The 18,885-nt window shown below is 41.4% G+C and overlaps 1 protein-coding gene across 2 annotated transcripts in view; it reads left to right on the top strand.

The window, feature by feature from the left end:
• The window catches only part of hck (HCK proto-oncogene, Src family tyrosine kinase), an 88,986-nt gene that overhangs the window by 23,126 nt on the left and 46,975 nt on the right, over positions 1-18,885 (top strand). For both annotated transcript variants that reach the window (XM_080204825.1, XM_080204826.1), the window contains exons 2-8: positions 6,773-6,893; positions 10,575-10,614; positions 12,002-12,101; positions 13,525-13,623; positions 14,683-14,786; positions 15,132-15,281; positions 17,280-17,432. In XM_080204825.1, coding sequence (XP_080060951.1) covers positions 6,777-6,893; positions 10,575-10,614; positions 12,002-12,101; positions 13,525-13,623; positions 14,683-14,786; positions 15,132-15,281; positions 17,280-17,432 — 763 coding nt within the window. In that variant the 5' untranslated portion in view covers positions 6,773-6,776. The remainder of the gene's footprint in view (positions 1-6,772; positions 6,894-10,574; positions 10,615-12,001; positions 12,102-13,524; positions 13,624-14,682; positions 14,787-15,131; positions 15,282-17,279; positions 17,433-18,885) is intronic.

Genomic DNA, 18,885 nt, shown 5'->3' with positions numbered 1-18,885 from the left:
TCTAGGAGAGAAGAGGGTTATAGGGGAAAGGCAGGAAAGTGGAGATACAGCCATGATCCTACTGATCAGAAGAGCTAAATGAGCTAAGTCCTTTTTCTGAAGTCCTTCTCCAGAGGAGATCTCATTCTTTGTTTTTCAGTCTGTACCTGTGCACCACATTGAGCAGTATCGGTGCACTGAAAAAGGAAGAATTTACTTCAAGGTTCTGTATCTGCTGCACTGTGCAGTTTCTTGGGAGTGTGATTTTTTTTTTTCTCCCAGCTTTCCCCGCCAATGGGATTTTCTGGTCCTGCCAATGGCAACCTCTTCGCCACAGAGGGACAGACAAGCCACACCAAACAGCCTAAACTTCAGTGAGATCATTGGTGAGCCACCTCCACTCCTGTGAAACATGCCCCAGGGATGGTGTCAAAATCCCACCCTTGGTGTATCAATTTGTAACTGAGCACGGGACTGCCGACTTCTGCTGTGATTCCCACGTGGAAAGTTTCTCATTCTAACCTCTGGAGGAACTAGAGCAGCAGAATGCGGGGGTCGAGTCTGTGATTTGGAGGAGCAGCTGCTTACAACTTGCTGCTCCCCCAATCAAACTCAGTGTGTTTACCAGCTCTGAGTAAGACACCTGCGATTGCAATCGTTCATCTCTGGGCCATGGAGGTGCCGTTATGTAAAGTCATGTTATAGGGGAGGGGGGAACCTCCTTTCCTTGAATTTTTTTTTTGCTGGTTGTTTTGAGGGCTAATTTGTCCCATTCTTTCCCCCACTGCATATTTTGAGCCCAACTCTGCTTGATCTCTGCTATTTCTGGTCAGAGACAAAGCAGCAGTGGTCTAGAAAGAAAGGAAAAGCAGTGGATCAACTAAAGGGCGACTAAATTAAATTTGACACAGAGCACTGCATGTAGGAAAGGTAAATAGATGATTAAATAAATAAAAACACACGCCCTTTGCAATGACTAAGGGTAAATTTGAGTCGAGTAGTCTTAGTGGGCCAGATGCTCAGCAATACCCAAACAAATGTAGGACAGTAATTAAAGCCGATTTTTAAAATGTTGAAAACAGAGATAAAGTTTGTTTATCTATTAGTGTCACAAGTAGACTTACGTTAACACAGTAATGAAGTTATTGTGAAAATTCCCTAGTTGCCACACTCCAGTGCCTGCTCTGTTATATTGAGGGAGAATTCGGCATGGCCGGTGCACCGAAACAGCACGTTTTTCGGATTCATAGGCAGCAGAACAATCAGTAAACTGTGGCGGGGTGAATAGTGTTCTGCTCGGACCATCCCTGAGTAGAGAGCACAGCTCTGATCGTTGAGACACAAGGGAGATGTCGGCCGTGTGTAATGCAGCGTCACAAGGCTGCTCGCCAGACTTTGGAGATCTGAGTCATGAGGATGAACTGAAGGAAAACAAATCTTGGATGAAGTTTAACAAAATGAGCAGTAGCAGATTGGCAGCCAATTGGAATGTCTCAATCTTTTGATTCTAAGATCTTTTGCCTCTAACTGTGTGGGCAGCTGAGGCTTTTATCTGTCCTCACACCCTGCTTGCTGTGAGCCTGTGGGCCTGAAAGCAGTATTACCACGAGTGGTGTCATTTCTTTACCCTTAATGAAGTGATGCAAATGGATAAAATGTTCTCGATATTCCAGCAGCTTGTTTTTATTCTTGTATTCTTCTGTATGTCTGAAGCAATGGAATTTTGTTTTGTCCATTACCCATAGTACTTTTGGTTTAGGAACTTCCTTTATCCAGTGCCCCTGCAGAATAGCAATATATTTGACAATTTGATTCGATCCGACAATGAGTTTTTGTTTAATTGTTTTATGACGTTCTCTATGACCGTTGACAAACCACTTTAGCTGCAACATCTTTGTATCTTTGGCTTTAGTGCAAAGCAAAGCTATAGTTAAATGCAATCTATAGGGCGACACGGTGTTTAGCACTGCTGCCTCATGCTCCAGGGACCTGGGTTTGATTCCTGACTTGGGTCACTACGTGTGGATCCTCCACCGTATCCCCGCATCTGTGTGGGTTTCCTCCAGTTGCTTTGGTTTCCTCCCACGGTGCTGGTTAGATGCGTTGGCTGTGCTAAATTCTCTCTCCGTGTACCGGAACAGGCACCAGAGAGTGGCGACTCGGGGATTTTCACAGTAACTTCGTTGCAGTGTTAATGTAAGCCTGCTTGTGACACTAATCAATAAACGTTTTTAAAAAAAAGGGCTGATTTTGCCCAGAGTAAGAATTTTTGCAGAAATTATCTTGCTCCAGTTCATAACCACCCAAATGCCAGTCGCCCTCTGCTATTTTCATATCTGGGTTAACTCATTGGCAAGATCAGTGTGTACAGAAAATGATGAACACTCTGACTTGTTTGACAATTTTATCTAATAATTCTGCAAAAAGAGAGCTCCAACATCTAACTATTGCAAATTCAGAAGGAACTACACAATGTTCTGGTACAGACAAATTAGCCAAATGTGTTGTTTTTTTTTCCTCCTGTAATAGTGCCTGTTTGCAAATAAAACTTGCGAAAATGTTCGGTACAAATGTTGCAAGGCATGACTGAGAAATTGCACAAGTTGGAAGGCTGATTTTAGCATCTTTCACAGAGACGAGTAAATGTAACACTGTCTTAGCTTATCAGTGGGATCTATACATAGTCCACAGGATCCATAGGGTAGCATGGTGGCACAGTGCTTAGCACTGCTGCCTCGCTGCTCCAGAGACCTGGGTTTGATTCCCGGCTTCATAGAATCCTACGGTGCAGAAAGAAGCCATTCGAGTCTGCACCAACTACAATCCCACCCAGGCCCTATCCCCCATATATTTACCCATTTAATCCCTCTAACCCATGCATCCCGGGACACTAAGGGGTAATTTAGAATGGCCAATCAACCTAACCCACGTATCTTTGGACTGTGGGAGGAAACCGGAGCACCGGAGGAAACCCATGCAGACACAGAGAATGTATGTGTGGAGTTTGCACAATGACCCTGAGCCAGGATTCGAACCCAGGTCACTGGGGCTGTGATGCAGCAGTGCTAATCACTGTGCTACCGTGCCGCCCATGTCGGCTTGGGTCACTGCCTGTATGGTGTTTGTACATTCTCCCCATGTCTGCCTGGGTTTCCTCCTACGATTCAAAGATGTGTGGGTTAGGTTGATTGGCCATGCTAAATTGCTCTTGAGTGTCCCAAGATGTGTAGGTTAGGGGAATTAGCAGGGTTATGTGGATAGTGCCTGGATGGGATTGTTTTTGGTGCAGACTCAATGGGCCAAATGGCCTCCTGCACTGTAAGGATTCTATGATATGTTATCTACATTATTTGGGTAGTTATAATAAAGCCTATCTATTGATGCCAATAATATTTTTCCATAAATTTGAAAAGGGGTGATTATTGATCAAAACGTAACTGTTTGAAACTAAAGGATAGTCAGCTACTTGAAATCGTATTAAGGCAATTGCAAATTTACAAACCAAATAACAATGAAAAGCATTGGCAATGCATGGCAAATCTTTCTGTATTTATTAGGAAAAGAATAGGGTAATATTGAGATGTGAATCCTTTGTATAGAACATAAAAATCCATCTTCTTCCTGCAAGACACATTTGATGGGACCAGATGTGAACCATCCTATGTGAATTAGGTAGGATTCAGGAAAGTATGACCAGTATAATTCCAAAATTACGTTAAAAAGCAGAACTCTAACCTGGATTTTGTGTTGTCATTGTCAGATTTTTTTTGTGAAAGGAATGTCGGATCTGCCGTAAATGCTAAACTAGGGAATTTTGACAAAAGCCTGGGCCTCAAGAAAATATATTTTCCTCAACAATAGTGATAAATAATGGATCAGATCCTTGGAAAAAATAATAATAATCCATTACCAGCTGTCTAGTCAAGAAGAGAGAGTGTTTTATAGATTGGATCGAATCAAATTGTCAAAGACATTGCTATTCTGCAGGGGTGCTGGAAATAATCATCTCATTAATAACATTCCTTTTAGGTAGACTGAGATTTAGAAGTTGTCCTTGTTGGGAAGCAACCACTTCTGAGGTTGTCTGTAAATTGTCTTCTCCCTCAGAAGATTAAATAAGCTGAACAGAGTTATTGGATGGACAAACTTAGATTCCTGTTTTGTAACTACCATGATGTGGAGATGCTGCCGTTGGACTGGGGTAAACACAGTAAGAAGTCTCTCAACACCAGGTTAAAGTCCAATACACTTTATTTGGTAGCAAAAGCCATTTGCTTTCAGAGGGCTGCCCCTTCTTCATCAGGTGAGGGCATGTAAAGACACAAACTCAATTTACAAAATAATGGTTGGAAAACGAGTCTTTACAGGTAATGAAGTCTGAAAGGTACAGACCATGTGAGTGGAGGGAGGGTTAAACACAGGTCCAAGAGATGTGTATTACCCAGGACAGTTAGTGAGATTTTGCAAGGCCAGGCAAGTTGTGGGGATTACAGATAGTGTGACGTGAACCCAAGATTGTAACTACCAGACAGTAGGCATGCATAGTTCCCTCCTTGACTCCATCTTCAGATCAGCAACATCATGTAAAGGCAGCTTTTGCATGTCTGTCGTTAACACGCACAACTGCTTCTCCTCTAGTTCTCGCAACGTCATGAACAGTCTCTGTGCTATCAGCAAATCTGCGCAACATCAAATCCTGGATATCTTTTAAATCTCCTTCAACTCAGCATCTGGAAGACAGAAGCTGTCAATCCTTTCTCTTCCTTCCTCCTTTCACCACCCCCCCCCCCCCCCCCCCCAAAAGTCCCACACACTGGCTGAATCAGTTCGTTTGAAGCCCTAATGTAGAATCGTACAAACCCTACAGTGCAGAAAGAGGCCACTGGGCCCATCGAGTCTGCACTGACCACAATCCCACCCAGGCCCTACCCCCATATCCCTATATATTTACCTGCCAATCCCTCTAACCTACGCATCCCAGGACACTAAAAGGCAATTTTAGCATGGCCGATCGACCTAACCCGCACATCTTTGGACTGTGGGAAGAAACCAGACCACCCAGAAGAGATTCACCGTAAACACGAGGAGAATGTGCAAACTCCACCCAGACAGTGACCTAAACCGGGAATCGGACCCAGGTCCCTGGAGCTGTGAAGCAGCAGTGCTAACCACTGTGCTACCGTACTAACCTGAATGAGAGATCACCCCTCATTCTTCTAAATTCCAATGCGTGAAGTCCCAATCTGTTTAACTTCCCCCTCATTAGACAATCTCTGGGGATCATCCTAGTGATCCTTCTCTGAACTGCCTCCAATGAATATCTTTCCTTAAATAAGAGGATCAAAATTGCTCACAGTACTGCTGACGTGGTCTCTCTCATCAGTACCTGTAGATTTGCAGCAAGACTTCCCAACTCATAAATCCCAACTTCCTTGAAATAAGGGCCAAATTCCATTAGCCACCCTGAATATCTGCTATATTTGTGTGTTAGCTTTCTGTATTCCACGCACAAGTACCCCTAAGTCCTTTTTTTTTTGCAGTTTTTCTGCGTTTAAGTAATATTTTGACCCTGGACCAGTTGGTCTCACTCACCCAAGTTCCTCAACTAGTGTCAGCCAGCTATTGGACCAATTCAATCGAGCTCAATCCTTTAATTCACCCTATGCCCATGCGGATGTTTTTACCAAAAGAGATTATTAAATAATAAAGAGCAGAACGCTGATTTTTGCACTGTTCTTATTGGATTTCTCCTATTCCTAGGCCAGACTCTCTTTCTCAGACTCACAGCACCCCAGCTGCTGCGTTAGCTTGTATCTGGTAATTTCTCACTGACAAGGAGTTGGAACCTGGCTGTCTTGATCTCAGAAGTACATTGTGGGATTAGGTGGGCAGGTCAGAGCATTTCATGCATCGGTGCAGACGCGATGGGCCAAAGGGCCTCTTCTGCACTGTAGTATTCTGTGAGCTTTAGACAGTCTTGGCCGTGAGGTCTGTGACTTTTTTTTTTTAACTGTTTTTATTTTTAACTTGGGGTGGTGATGTAAATTGCTAATTTGCCAAACTTCCCTGCACAATAATTTAGTTCTCTGAAAGATGATGTGCACATCAAACTTATCGCCTTTTAAATTTATAACAGCAGTGTTTTTGTTGCTTGCCAGCTCCTAAGTAGGTTTCGCCAATAATTTTATAGTTATGTGCTGATTAATTTAGATTTTTTTTTGCAGCAATGCCAGTGAAGAAAATGTTGTGAACTCCAGATATTTTTAATTTGCTTAGAACTGTTAAAAAAAAAACACACCAGAAGTGCGGAAACTAACACTCAAAGCCTGGGTGAGACGATCTGGAAAATGTGACGATTTCAAGTGCTATCATGCCCAATTCTAATAATTATCCAGTTGATTAATGCCAACCTGTGTTTCCTGCCTCCTCCTCCTCCTGATCCCATGGTAGGATTGGAATTGGAAATTTGGGATTGTTTTGTACCCAATTCTGTGTTGTTTGTTTTCAATGGATTTACACTTTTACTAACATAGCCGGGAGAGATCTGAATACAAGGTCGACTCGTTCTTTAGCTGGTCTTCCGCCGAGGAGACCAGTAAACTAGAGGCCGGATTGTCCACACCAGTGTAAGAATTCAAGATGATGATGATTCTAATGCACCTGGCGATAAGGGTGCACAGTTGAGGGTTTGAGTTTGTTGAGTTGTTAATGATTATATACGTACTTGACTTCTTGAGCCAAGGCTCCTCTGGAGTGCGTCAGAAATGATTGTTTTCAACAATTGTTCTTGCAGAAACATGGGCTGCGCAAAATCAAAGGATTCTTCCGACCAGCAAGGAAAGAGCTTAAATGATCCCGTACGTAAATCGAACACCGCTCTTTATGTGAAAGATCCCACGTCCAACTCCCATACAGTAAGTAAAAAATAAAGTTTTTTAAAAGTAATTCTCCCAACTACTTTCAGAATTAGCTGGTACACCATGCTTTCTGAGGGTATGGTTTGAGATTTTAACAAGCAGCAGTGCTATAGAAATTGTCACGTATGAACGTAAGTTCTAAGACAAGTTCTAGTCAACAGTCACTAGACTGAATGATGCCGTGTGGGCTGACTCTTTACAATGTGGGTGAAAAAGAGATTGATTGAAAAACTAGTTAATAAACATGTGTTACTTATTACTGAAAAAGAGAGTCTCAACGTTACATTTAAATAGTAACCATGCAAATCAGAAGGTCCCAGTTTTAATTCTCAGCAAGTTTGCTGATTTCTGCCATGGTAGCGGATGATAATGGAATTAGTCTCAGTACATGTGGACTGGGGAGGAAATGGGGATATTTTCCATTTCTAATTATTTGACCAGTGACTCTTGTTGGAAAGGACACGTGTGGTGTGGTGATCCATTAAAATCAGGAAAGGGGTGGGATGTCCTCCACAACAGCCAGCATTTCTGTTAACATCTCCAATGTAGAAAAATGTCTGAAAGTATTTCAGAGTCACAAAGTTAAAAATGTGGATACACAAGTCCAAGAAAGCAATGTTAACATGGGTGGCCAGAAGCATGGTAAAAGCACCAAGTTTTTAAAAGAGGGAGTGAAGTGGGGGAGTTCCAGAGCATGGAAATTGAACAGTTGAAAGCATGGCCACTATTGATAGAGTGGGAGGCAGGTGTACAAGAGGCCAGAGTTTAAAATTAAAGGAGAAGTATTTCCTGATTGCAAAAATAGCAAATTTGGAAACTGTGGAGGGATTTAAACACAAAGATGCTGTAATAGCAAGTCAGTGAAAATAATCTGTCGCCAAAACCCTCATCCATGCCTTGCTTAACTCTGGACTTGACTATTCCAACACCCTCCTGGCTGGCGTACCACAAACCCTGCTGTCCTTTATCTTGCACTTTGTCCCACTGTCTATCCCTGAGCTCACTAATCTACGTTGATTCCTAATCTGCAAATTGCAGATTTTTGAGTGTCGTTCAAACGTAATTGTTGGTGGCACAGTTGCCTCTCAGCACCAGAGACCCGGGTTCAATTCCGGCCTCCAGTCACTTATCAGTTGGAGATTGCACGTTCTCCCTGTGTCTGTGTGGGCTTCCTCCAAGTACTCTGGTTTCCTCCCAGTGATGCGTGGGTTAGGTCGATTGCACATGCTAAAATTTCCCCTTTTTAAAAAAAAATCCCCTAAAAATCAGGGGGATTAGCAAGGTAAGTAGGGCTATGGGGAGCTGGCCTGAGTGGGATTATTGTTGGTGCGTGCTTGATGGGCTAAATGGCCTCCTTCTGCACTGTAGGGATTCTTTAAGTTCTACTGGCTTTTTCAGAACCTCAGCCAAATGGACAATCTTGACATGTGAACGTTGACAGTCAGGGGGAGAAATTGAATCCATTTTGTCAGCACAAAATAGGAACAACCTATTTGTTCACGGTGATGCCCTATGGCTGACTGAAATACATTCAACTACAAATTGGAAAGGGTGGAACCTGGGGGCTGCCTGAAACTGGATACACCTGATGCAGAATCCAGCAAGCCATTCTGTTCTGTCCAAACTAAGCACCAGGCAGCATTCTCTGCACAGCTTTGCAAGTTCTAGCTGTAATCTTTAAGAGAACAACAGGCAGTAGATAACAACAAGCTTCAATTGTTCAATATCAACTTATCTTGGTGTGGAGCTGGTGTGTTCCATTAATAGTGAGAGGAAAAACAAAGAGCTTTTTATTTGGTTCCAGATATCTTTATAATTTTCAAATAATTTTTGAAACACAGGCACTAAAATGTATCCCTTTCTTTTATAAAGGTTGGACTGTCAGAATCTTTGCAATAGAATGTAACGTGATATAGAATTTTGCTCAGTAATGAAAGTCAATCTCTCTGCTTTTTGGAGCATAGTTTCTGGTTGTCTCTCTGACCAGTTATGTTTGGAAGTGAAAGATGGTGTATTACAGGTCATGGAGTTCCACGTTGCTGTGGTAATATGAACTTCTATGTGCCCGGTTTAGTCTGGAGCTGTGGATAGTGATGGTAGAGGCTCCAACATTTTTCCATCACATACCAACCAGGAATCGCTCCTTTATAGAATCCCAACAGTGCAGAAAGAGGCCATTCGGACAATCAAGTCTGCACCAACTCTCTGACAGAGTATCTTATCCTGGCTCTCTCCCACACATTTATCATTGTTAATCTAGCCAACCTATACATCTTGTGATGCCGAAGGAGCAATTTACCATGGCCAATCCACCAAATCTGCACATCTTTGGACTGTTGGAGGAAATGGGAGCACTTAGAGGAAGCCCACGCAGACACTGGGAGAACGTGCAAACCCCACACACACGGTCACCGAAAGCTGGAATTGAATCTGGTTCCTCGTGTTGAGACAGCATTGCTAACCATTGCACAACCACGCCAGCCTTTTTTTCTAAGGATGTTGTTTTTGCAGGCAAATAAGATCATAGAATTCTATTATTGGAATCCTGCCCTTATTCCTGCTGTGTGTGTGTTGGGAGGATTCACAGGTTGATGCTAGACCTGTTTGGCTGCATTATTAACGCACCTTCCCTAATCATCAGATCCTGGGGGTGGGAACTCTAATGCAGAGCAATCCTGGGGGTGGGAACTCTAATGCAGAGCCTCTGGCTCAGAGACAGGGATCCCACCCACTGCGCCATAAGACCTCCCTCTCAGATGAACAGCAAAATATCATTTCTGAGAGTCTGGATGAGAATTAAAAAACTAATTTGTTTAAACATTTGTCAGGAGGTGGAAGCTGAAGTGATAAGTGTATGCAAAAGGTTGATTGAGCAGTGTGCTGCAATAGATTTTATCTTAGAACTTAGAGCTATTATAAGCATTGCACTTTCAAATCAGAGTTTCCTGCTTCAGTATAAAACCTGGATAATCTTTCCAAACAACTATGGACAGTTAAAAGCCCATGGTTAAATAAATCATCTTGAGATAGAAGGGGAAATAGATAGTGGATGACACAGTGGTTTGCACTGCTGTCTCATAGCACTAGAAACCCGGGTTCGATTCCTGGCTTGGGTCACTGTGTGGAGTTTGCACATTCTCCGTATGTCTGTGTGGGTTTCCTTCCTTAGTCCAAAGATGTGTGGGTTAGGTGGATTGGTCACGCTAAATTGCCCCTTAGTGTCAGGGGGACTAGCTAAGGTTAGGGCCTGGGTGGGATTGTGGTAGGTGCAGACTGGATGGGCCGAATGGCCTCCTCCTGCACTGTAGGGATTGTATGAAATATTTCTATTCATGCAGTTAGATCCATGGGAATAGATTCATAGGCATTCACGGCACAGAAAGAGGCCATTAGGCCCATCATATCCATGCTAGTCACCAAAGACCTAACTACACTAGTTTTATTTCCCTGCGCCTGGGCCATAGCCTAGAGGTTATGGCAATGCAAATGATGATTTAGATTTGTCATTTTATTGTGGGAATGTGGAGATAGTTTCCAGTGTTTCACCATATACAACTTTGGATTGGTCCTATCTAAAAGAAAAAGAATTGTAATTCTCCTCCTATTATTACAGGCTTTGTAATTCTCTTTGTACTTGGATTTGATGGAATATTCATGCTTTGATCCTCTTTTCTTTAGAACACAAATAACATTCCTCCTGTACCGCCATCTTCAGGAGGTACGTATAAAAACCTGATCCCTGATCACGTCTGCGAAGCGTTTGATTCGGCTGTTGATATTTTTGCTCTCTGTGTGAACACTTTCGAGCTTTAGTGATGAAATCGTGTGCTGAGTGATGGCTGGGAATTCCCTGCTCCATCATGGTGGGACCCACCACAGGAGATTTGGCAACCAAGCCACTGACTTGCGGTGGAATTGGCCAATCCTGGTGGAATGCGAGGCTGGAAAATCCCATCCGATGTGTGATACCTGTCCAATTTGCATAAAAGTGCATCAATATGGGGAATAAATTGTGATGATATGTGAACATTTAACTGGTCAAGGTAGTTGAGTGTTTTACTTTAATAAAAGTTTAAAAACTGATCACTAAATGGCCCTTTAATACTTTTACACCATGCGTATATTTCATACACGTAATTTTTAAGTGTCTGATGTACATGGAATTGTTTACTTTATAATTATTTTTGGAATATGTTTTGACACTCAAATATTGCAAGTGTCAAGAGACAATTGAATTCTGTACTAGAATTCTATATTTTTATAATTATCTCAATCTCTGTTCAGCTTCTAGTACAGAATCTTAATTATCTTCTGGTGTCCTGCCATATTGCTTTTATATTATTACAATTCTCAACATAATGTCTCCTCCTCCTCCTCCTCCACCTCCACCTCTCGTTTCCTGGGAAGGCAGTGAAAGTTTGTTTCGAGCCTCTTTAGTTGCGGTATTTGGAATTCTCAAATGATTTGCCTGTCAAATTTTACATAATTCTGAATGGGGAAAAAACATCAGACATCAGAAATTGACTTTGTGGGTCTGAAGAGATTTGAAAGTCAGTCAACTGAGGGCAATTTTAAACATCTTTGAAGAACAAGTACTCTGTCCCAATTCTCAAATACAGTTGCTGAGAAGTGGATTGTGAGCGTGTTGTCAGAATTGGGGCGTGAATCTGGTTAATTTGCAAATGTTTTTTCTTTTGCGCTATAAGTGCTCCTTGCAAGCGTTAGAAACTCATCCCACCCAAATAATCCTCAGTTTGAAAGCAAACCCTTGATGTGCTTGATCAGATGACAACTCTGCACACCTATTAGTGGAGCCGGGTCTCCGGAATTTCACGTCTAATAACTGCCTGAAACAGAGGCTAAATTTGGCTAGTATGAAATCCATGCCTTTGCATGTGAGATGATTGTTCTAATCGTTGTCTAGTTTCAAGAGGAAATTAGATATAACTTTTAGGGCTATGGGAAGAAGAGGGGGGAATTAGGATATTGAATTCGATAAACAGGCATGACCAAGATAAATGGTGGAGCAGGTTTGAAGGGCTGAGTGGTCTACTCCTGCTTCTAGTTTCTATGTTCCTAATCGATTAAAACTTTTCTTTTGCTAGGACATGATGACACGGTGGCTGTTGCACTTTATGACTATGATGGCATTCATGAAGGAGACCTGAGCTTTAAGAAAGGAGAAAAAGTAAAGGTGCTCTCAGAGTAAGGAAAAGTTTACTAATCCATTTAATATTACTGTCAGAATTGATAGGAGGAAGCGCCTGGGAATAATTGCAGTAATGGTCTAAAAGGTACAGGTGCCTGGCTGGCTCAGTCGGTGGAACACGAGACTGTTAACTTCAGAGTCCTGGGTTCAAACACCACATTGTACAACCATTGTTCAAGGGAGGCAGTGGCTTGGTGGTATTGTTGCTGGACTAATAATCCAGAGACCAAGGTAATGCTCTGGGCACCCAAGTTCGAATCCCACCACAGCAGATGATGAAATTTGAGCTCAATAAAAATCTGGATATAAAAGACATCATAACCCATCTGATTCACTAATGTCCTTTAGGGAAGGAAATCTGCCATCCTTACCTGGTCTGTGTCTCCACAGCAATGTGGTTGACTCTCCACTGCTCACAGGGATGGTTAATAAATGTTGGCCCAGCCAGTGACACTGAAATCCTAGCAATGAGTAATTAAAAAATATACCACATGTTCTAACAATCCATGATCTTATCAGAAGAATTATTTTTAACATTGAAATGGATTTAGAGATCTAGTATTTTCCATTGATTTTGGAAAGGTTGAATGAAACAGAACTAAGGGACTACTTACTGGTCAAATCTCCCAAATTTGGCTTTAGTCACAAAGTTTGAGTTGTTGTGGTGCACTGTTGTTGTAGGTGTGACTTGAAAAGATGTGATCTACAAATGATTAACCAAAATGAAGGCAATGCCCAACGAGGTGTACGTGATGCTGGGACTAGCCTTTGGGGTGCAAAGACAAACGTTGGTCTGTACCGTGGTGCAATTACCATAACAACCTTGATACATAGAGACATATTAACAAGTGTTTGCTGTCTGGAAGCCAGTGTGAGTAAATTAGTAAAACATCAGCATAGTTCATTAAAGATTCTACACACACATCATGATTCCAATGACAAATACACATAAATTTAATTTCATAGAACCTTTTCAAAGTTTACTGAAAAAAACTCAAAGGTCATATTTATGAAAATAAAAATGCAATTTAAATATGTCAAACATCAACATCCTTGAAGTTAAGGAGAGTGATGTGTCCCTTTTATGTTAAGGGAACTCCCAAGACAACACGCCTGGCAACAAATGGTGAAAGCCAAGCCAAGTCTCTAGCCAACTCAGTAGTTTGATATGTGACAAAGGTCAGGAGCATTGCGTGGCTCCTTAATTGGAACTGAGAAAGTGGAGCCATTTTTGTGTTCTTCCTATCCGTCTCCAGATAATGCACAAAGTAAATGGGAAAATAGTGACAATCTTTTAATAAATACTTAAAATAACCAACATTTCAATTACATTTTTTTTTGGCTCAATGTAACAGCAGACTGGAAATGCATAAATGAGCAAAGGTAATAGAATTATTTTTGTGTTTTTTAAAAATTCAGACAAGGTGAATGGTGGCTGGCAAAATCTTTGCAAACTAATGAGGAAGGTTATATCCCAAGTAACTACTTTGCCAAAGATAACTCATTGGAAATGGAAGAGTAAGTACCTTTGGAACATTTGCATTTGTAGTTTAAAGTAGAACCAATTTTTAATGGCTGTCTGTTGGTACTGATGATGGCTTTTGCCACCATTATATACAAATGATATCTTGTCCAGTGTGGTAAAAGTTGAAGGGTGTAAAACCATTATTGTTTAAATATGCATTATTGCACTTCCATACTCTGATATCATGACCTTACGATGTGGGGGAACAAAGTACAATAGTGGTATAATGGAACCACAATGAAGTTATCAGTATCACTGCTTGGCAAATGCTGCCAAAATGTTGCAGTACTGGATAAAGATGGATTAGTTCTCTTTTTAATAGTGACTTTGCAAACATCTTATATTGCCACTCATGAAAATTTAAATGTAGTGCTTTACTGAAGAATCTTCATGTGTTGCTCACAGACAATATTGTAACACGAGTTATAACAATTGAGTGTTGTCACCTTTGCATCAGAAGCCCACTTCAGGAATGAGCTCCATCTAAACTGACACTTCAGAGATGCACTGATGACATGCTGTGATGGGAGTGCCATCTGCCAGATGAGGAATTGAGTCAAAATCTCAACTATCAGCTCTGTTGGATGTGAAAATCCTACAGCACTGTATTGAAGACTAGCAGAAAGCTCTCCGAACATAATAAAAGAACGAATTGCTGGAAAATCTCAGCAGGCCTGGCAGCATCTCTTCCAAAGGAGAGTCATATTAGACTCTAAACTTTTTAACTCTTGTTTCTCACTCCACAGATCGTGCCAGACCTGTTTGAGTTTCTTCAAGGAGTTCCTGTTTTTATTTCAAATGATCAGCATCTGTAGTATTTTGCTTTTATTAAGTTCTCCTAAAACCCTTAACGTCATTCCTCAATCAATTCCAGTAAAAACAAGATTACTGATGTTATCATCTCCTTTGCTATTTGTGATATTGTGTTGTGACTGTGCATGTCACAATAAGAAGTAATTAATTGAATAAGTACTTGCACTATTGAAGTGCAGGAAGGTGCAATATAAAGGCAAGTTCTTTCTTTACTAACATTATTCCCTATTCCATTCAAGATGGTTCTTCAAAGGTGTCAGTAGAAAGGATGCAGAGAGACATCTCCTCGCATCAGGAAATAAAGTTGGCTCATTTATGATACGAGACAGTGAAACAACCAAAGGTGAGAAATTTATAAGTGTAGTTAAAATGTTCCTGGGAGTTGACATATTACTGTTATCACCAGAATTGTGCTATATAAATGGATGTTATTAAATCCTGACAGAAAGAGGTCTTCATCTCATTTTATATTACGTGAACTTTGAACATCAACAATCTAAACTCAAAACTTTTGATATTATGCATTGTCCATTCTTTATCTGTCCTTTATTTTTCTGTGAATGTGTGCCTACCAAATTATGTTGACATTTTTTAAAATGTTCAGGGATAAATTGAATATAGAGACTAAAGTCGGTTTTGAACTATGACTGTATTTGTGTTGCTGAAATTTCCCTCTTGTGTATTTTAGGTAGTTATTCTCTCTCTGTTCGAGATTATGACGCAACATTAGGCGACACCGTGAAACATTATAAAATACGTACCTTGGACAACGGTGGCTTTTATATATCTCCTCGGATAACATTCACCACTTTAACCAACCTGGTCAGCCATTATAAGAGTGAGTATTGTTGTGTTGTGGAATAGCCTTTGGTCTAGTTTTAGGGGCAATTATTTACCAATTCTTTGTAATTCCTTTCATCTGGCCTCGTTTTAAGAGAGATATTATTTAAACTAAATGGTTCAGTATCTGTGCCTGAATGGTGAACTAAGGAATTTCATACTGAGTTGTTCTGGTGCACTGTTGTTGTAAGTGTGACTTGAAAAGATGTGGACTACAAATGATTAACCAAAATGAAGGCAATACACAACGAGGGGTACGTGATGCTGGGCCTAGCCTTTGGGGTGCAATTTTCCCAAAAAACAGCAAAGTGTCAGGCACTGACTGAACACCAGTGTGTTTTCTCTCCAGATCTTGACACTGACAACAAAAAAGCAGGTGGGGGGGCAGGGGGTGTGGTGGGCATGTGTTACACTTTCATACCTGAGGGGTGGGGCCTAAAGACGCTGGCAAACTTGGCTTCACCAAGATTGGGATGCCATTTTTAAAGGGTACCCTGATTTCAAAATGAAGGGACAGGGCAGCAGGGAGAACACCTGATGTTCCTAGAAGACATGACGTTAAGCTGTTTAATTTGATCATTTAAATTTATTCAAACCAGCATCATGCTCTTTCCAGGGAGGATCTCATTCTGAGATCTTCCTGGGGCAAATCCCACTGTGGCCCTCTCATGGGAGTTTCCAGCATTAATAGGGTTTAGGCCTGCAGAACTGGAAACCACCTTCCCACAATCTGTGTTTTTGTTTTAAGAACACCATGAAGTTTTGTTCAGTTAGGAGTTGTTCTGCATCTGAGCAATTCATTTTACATTTAGTTCCAAAGATGAATTGCATGTTTTTGCCGCCTTTTAAAAAAAATCAAAAAGTAGCCACGATTGCTTTGCTGTGGCATCGGAGCATGTTCTCCACACAGATTAGAAGTAAGTAGCACACAGGTTATCTCCCGTACTGCAGTTCACTGCTAAAATGGCAGAGAGACAACTGGTCATTTGATGCAAATACTCGCACCAAAATTTATAGTCCAGATTTTGCATCATTTACAACAAATTTCTACTTGACCCAGATTATCTCATGCCATTATAATTACCTTCTTCCATTTTTGCAAAAAAAAAAGTCAATAATTCTGATCTGCAACTTTTACTAATAACTGACTCGGGCATTCATTTCAAAAATGCCAACAAATTGTACCTTTAGCCATTTTGTCATAGCAACAATGCACTATACTGTGCCTCATATGCTGACATGCTCATGTTCCCATTCAACCGTACCGTACTGTACCGGGTAGCACAGTGGTTAGCACTGCTGCTTCACAGCTCCAGGGACCTGGGTTCGAATCCCATCTCAGGTTGCTGTGTGGAGTTTGCACATTCTCCTTGTGGATTTCCTCCAGGTGCTCTAGCTTCCCCCCCCCACAGTCAAAAGATATGCTAGATTGATTGGCTTCTTAATGTCCCAGAATGCATAGGTTAGAGGGATTAGTGGGTAAATACGTAGGGATATGGGGACAAAGCCTGGGTGGGATTGTGGTTGGTGCAGACTCGATGAGCCGAATGGCCTCTTCCTGCACTGAAGGATTCTGAATTGCAAAAGCTGCAGCTTATTATATGGCATACCAGAAGACATTGGCTAGTTACTACTGTTCATTGTATACCGGATCAGATATAAAAGTGTGGCACTACCCAAGCAGCGCGATAAGCTATTATCATTCTTTGTGGTGATGGGATCTAGGAAACCTGTTGCAAAGAAATATACCTATTCAGTGGGAGAATAAAGTAATGCCTTGAATCAAAACTATTCAGTACAAAAGCAGGGATTAGATGAAAGAACATCAGTGAGGCAATACAAAAACCCAAAGGAATAAACTTGCAAGCATCATATTGTGGCAGTTTGTTTTGCTTTTATCAGAGTGAAGATAAATGTTTGCTTATCCACAATCTGAGTTTTATGCCCATGACCTCTTAGCTAACATACTAAGTATCTTTTCAATTGCTGCTTACAGAACAAGGAGACGGATTGTGTCAGAAACTCACAAAGCCTTGTATAAGTGAAAAGCCTCAAAAACCTTGGGAGAAGGATGCCTGGGAGATTCCACGCGAGTCCCTCAGACTGGAAAAGAAGCTTGGGGCTGGGCAGTTTGGAGAAGTATGGTTGGGTAAGTTCCTTTCCTAATTTTAGTAAATCATCTTTCTTTTGACTCGTTATTTATTAAACAACAAACAAAACATGAAATTCAGCAAGCTGAAGCATAAAAACCAGTATTGGAGTCATAGAGGTTTATAGCATGGAAACAGGCCTTCGGCCAAACTTGTCCACCCCGCCCAATTACCGGCATTTGGCCAATATCCCTCTATATCCGTCTTACCCACCTAACTGTCTAAATGCTTTTTTAAACAAAAAATTGTACCCGCCTCTACTATTACCTCTGTCGTTCCAGACACTCTACACCCTCTGTGTGGGGAAAAAATTGCCCCTCTGGACCCTTTTTATATCTCTTCCTTTTCACCTTAAACCTATGTCCTCTAGTTTTAGGCTCCCCTACCTTTGGGAGAAGATGTTGACTATCTACCTCATCTATGCACTTCATTATTTTATTGATCTCTATTAGATCACCCCTAAGCCTCCTACACTCCAAGGGAAAAAAGGTTCCCTTCAGTCGAGCCTCTTCTTATGACTCAAACCATCAAGTCCCACAGCGTCCTAGTAAATATTTTCTGCTCTTTTTTTTCTAGGTTAATAATATCCTTCCTAATAATAGGGTAACCAGAACTGTACAGAGTATTCCAAGTATGACCTTACCAATGTCTTGTGTAACTTCAACAAGACATCCCAACCATTGTTTTCAATGTTCTGACCAAAGAAACGAAGCATGCCGACTGCTGCCTTCACCACTCCTCTGTCCACCTGTGGCTCCATTTTCAAGGAGTTATGTACCCCTAGATCTCTTTGTTCTATAAATCTCTCCAACACCCTATCATTAACTGAGTAAGTCCTGCCCTGGTCAATCTACCAAAATGCATCATCTTGCATTTGTCTAAATTGTACTCCGTCTGCCATTCATCAGCCACTGGCCCAATTGATCAAGATCCCGTTGTAATCCTAGATAATCTTCTTCACTGTCCGCTATGCCACCACTCTTGGTGTAATCTGTAAACTTATTAACCATGCCTCCTAAATTGTCCTCTCAATCATTAATATAACTGACAAATAACAATAGACCCAGCACCAATCCCTGAGGCATACCGCTGGTCACAGATTTCCAATTTGAGAACAACCCTCTACAACCACCCTCTGACTTCTGTCATCAAGCCAATTTTGTATCAATTGACTACCTCACCCTGGATCCCGTGAGATTTAACCTTATGCAACAATCTTGCTAAAGTCCATGTGGACAATGTCGACTGCACTGCCCTCATCTACCTTCCTGCTTACCCTTTCAAAAAAACTCAATCAAATTGGTGAGACATGATTTTCCACACTCAAAGACCTGTTGACTGTTCCTCATCAGTCCTTGCCTCTCTAAATGCCAGTAGATCCTGTCTTTCAGAATACCTTCTAACAACTTATCTGCTACAGATGTTAAATTGACTGGCCTGTAGTTCTCAGGC

The sequence above is a fragment of the Carcharhinus amblyrhynchos genome, chromosome 16 (assembly GCF_965287045.1).
Source record: "Carcharhinus amblyrhynchos chromosome 16, sCarAmb.v2.hapA, whole genome shotgun sequence".
In the NCBI taxonomy this organism is placed as follows: domain Eukaryota; kingdom Metazoa; phylum Chordata; class Chondrichthyes; order Carcharhiniformes; family Carcharhinidae; genus Carcharhinus; species Carcharhinus amblyrhynchos.
Note: the sequence above shows the minus strand (reverse complement) of the source record. Positions and strands in the feature narration are given on the sequence as shown.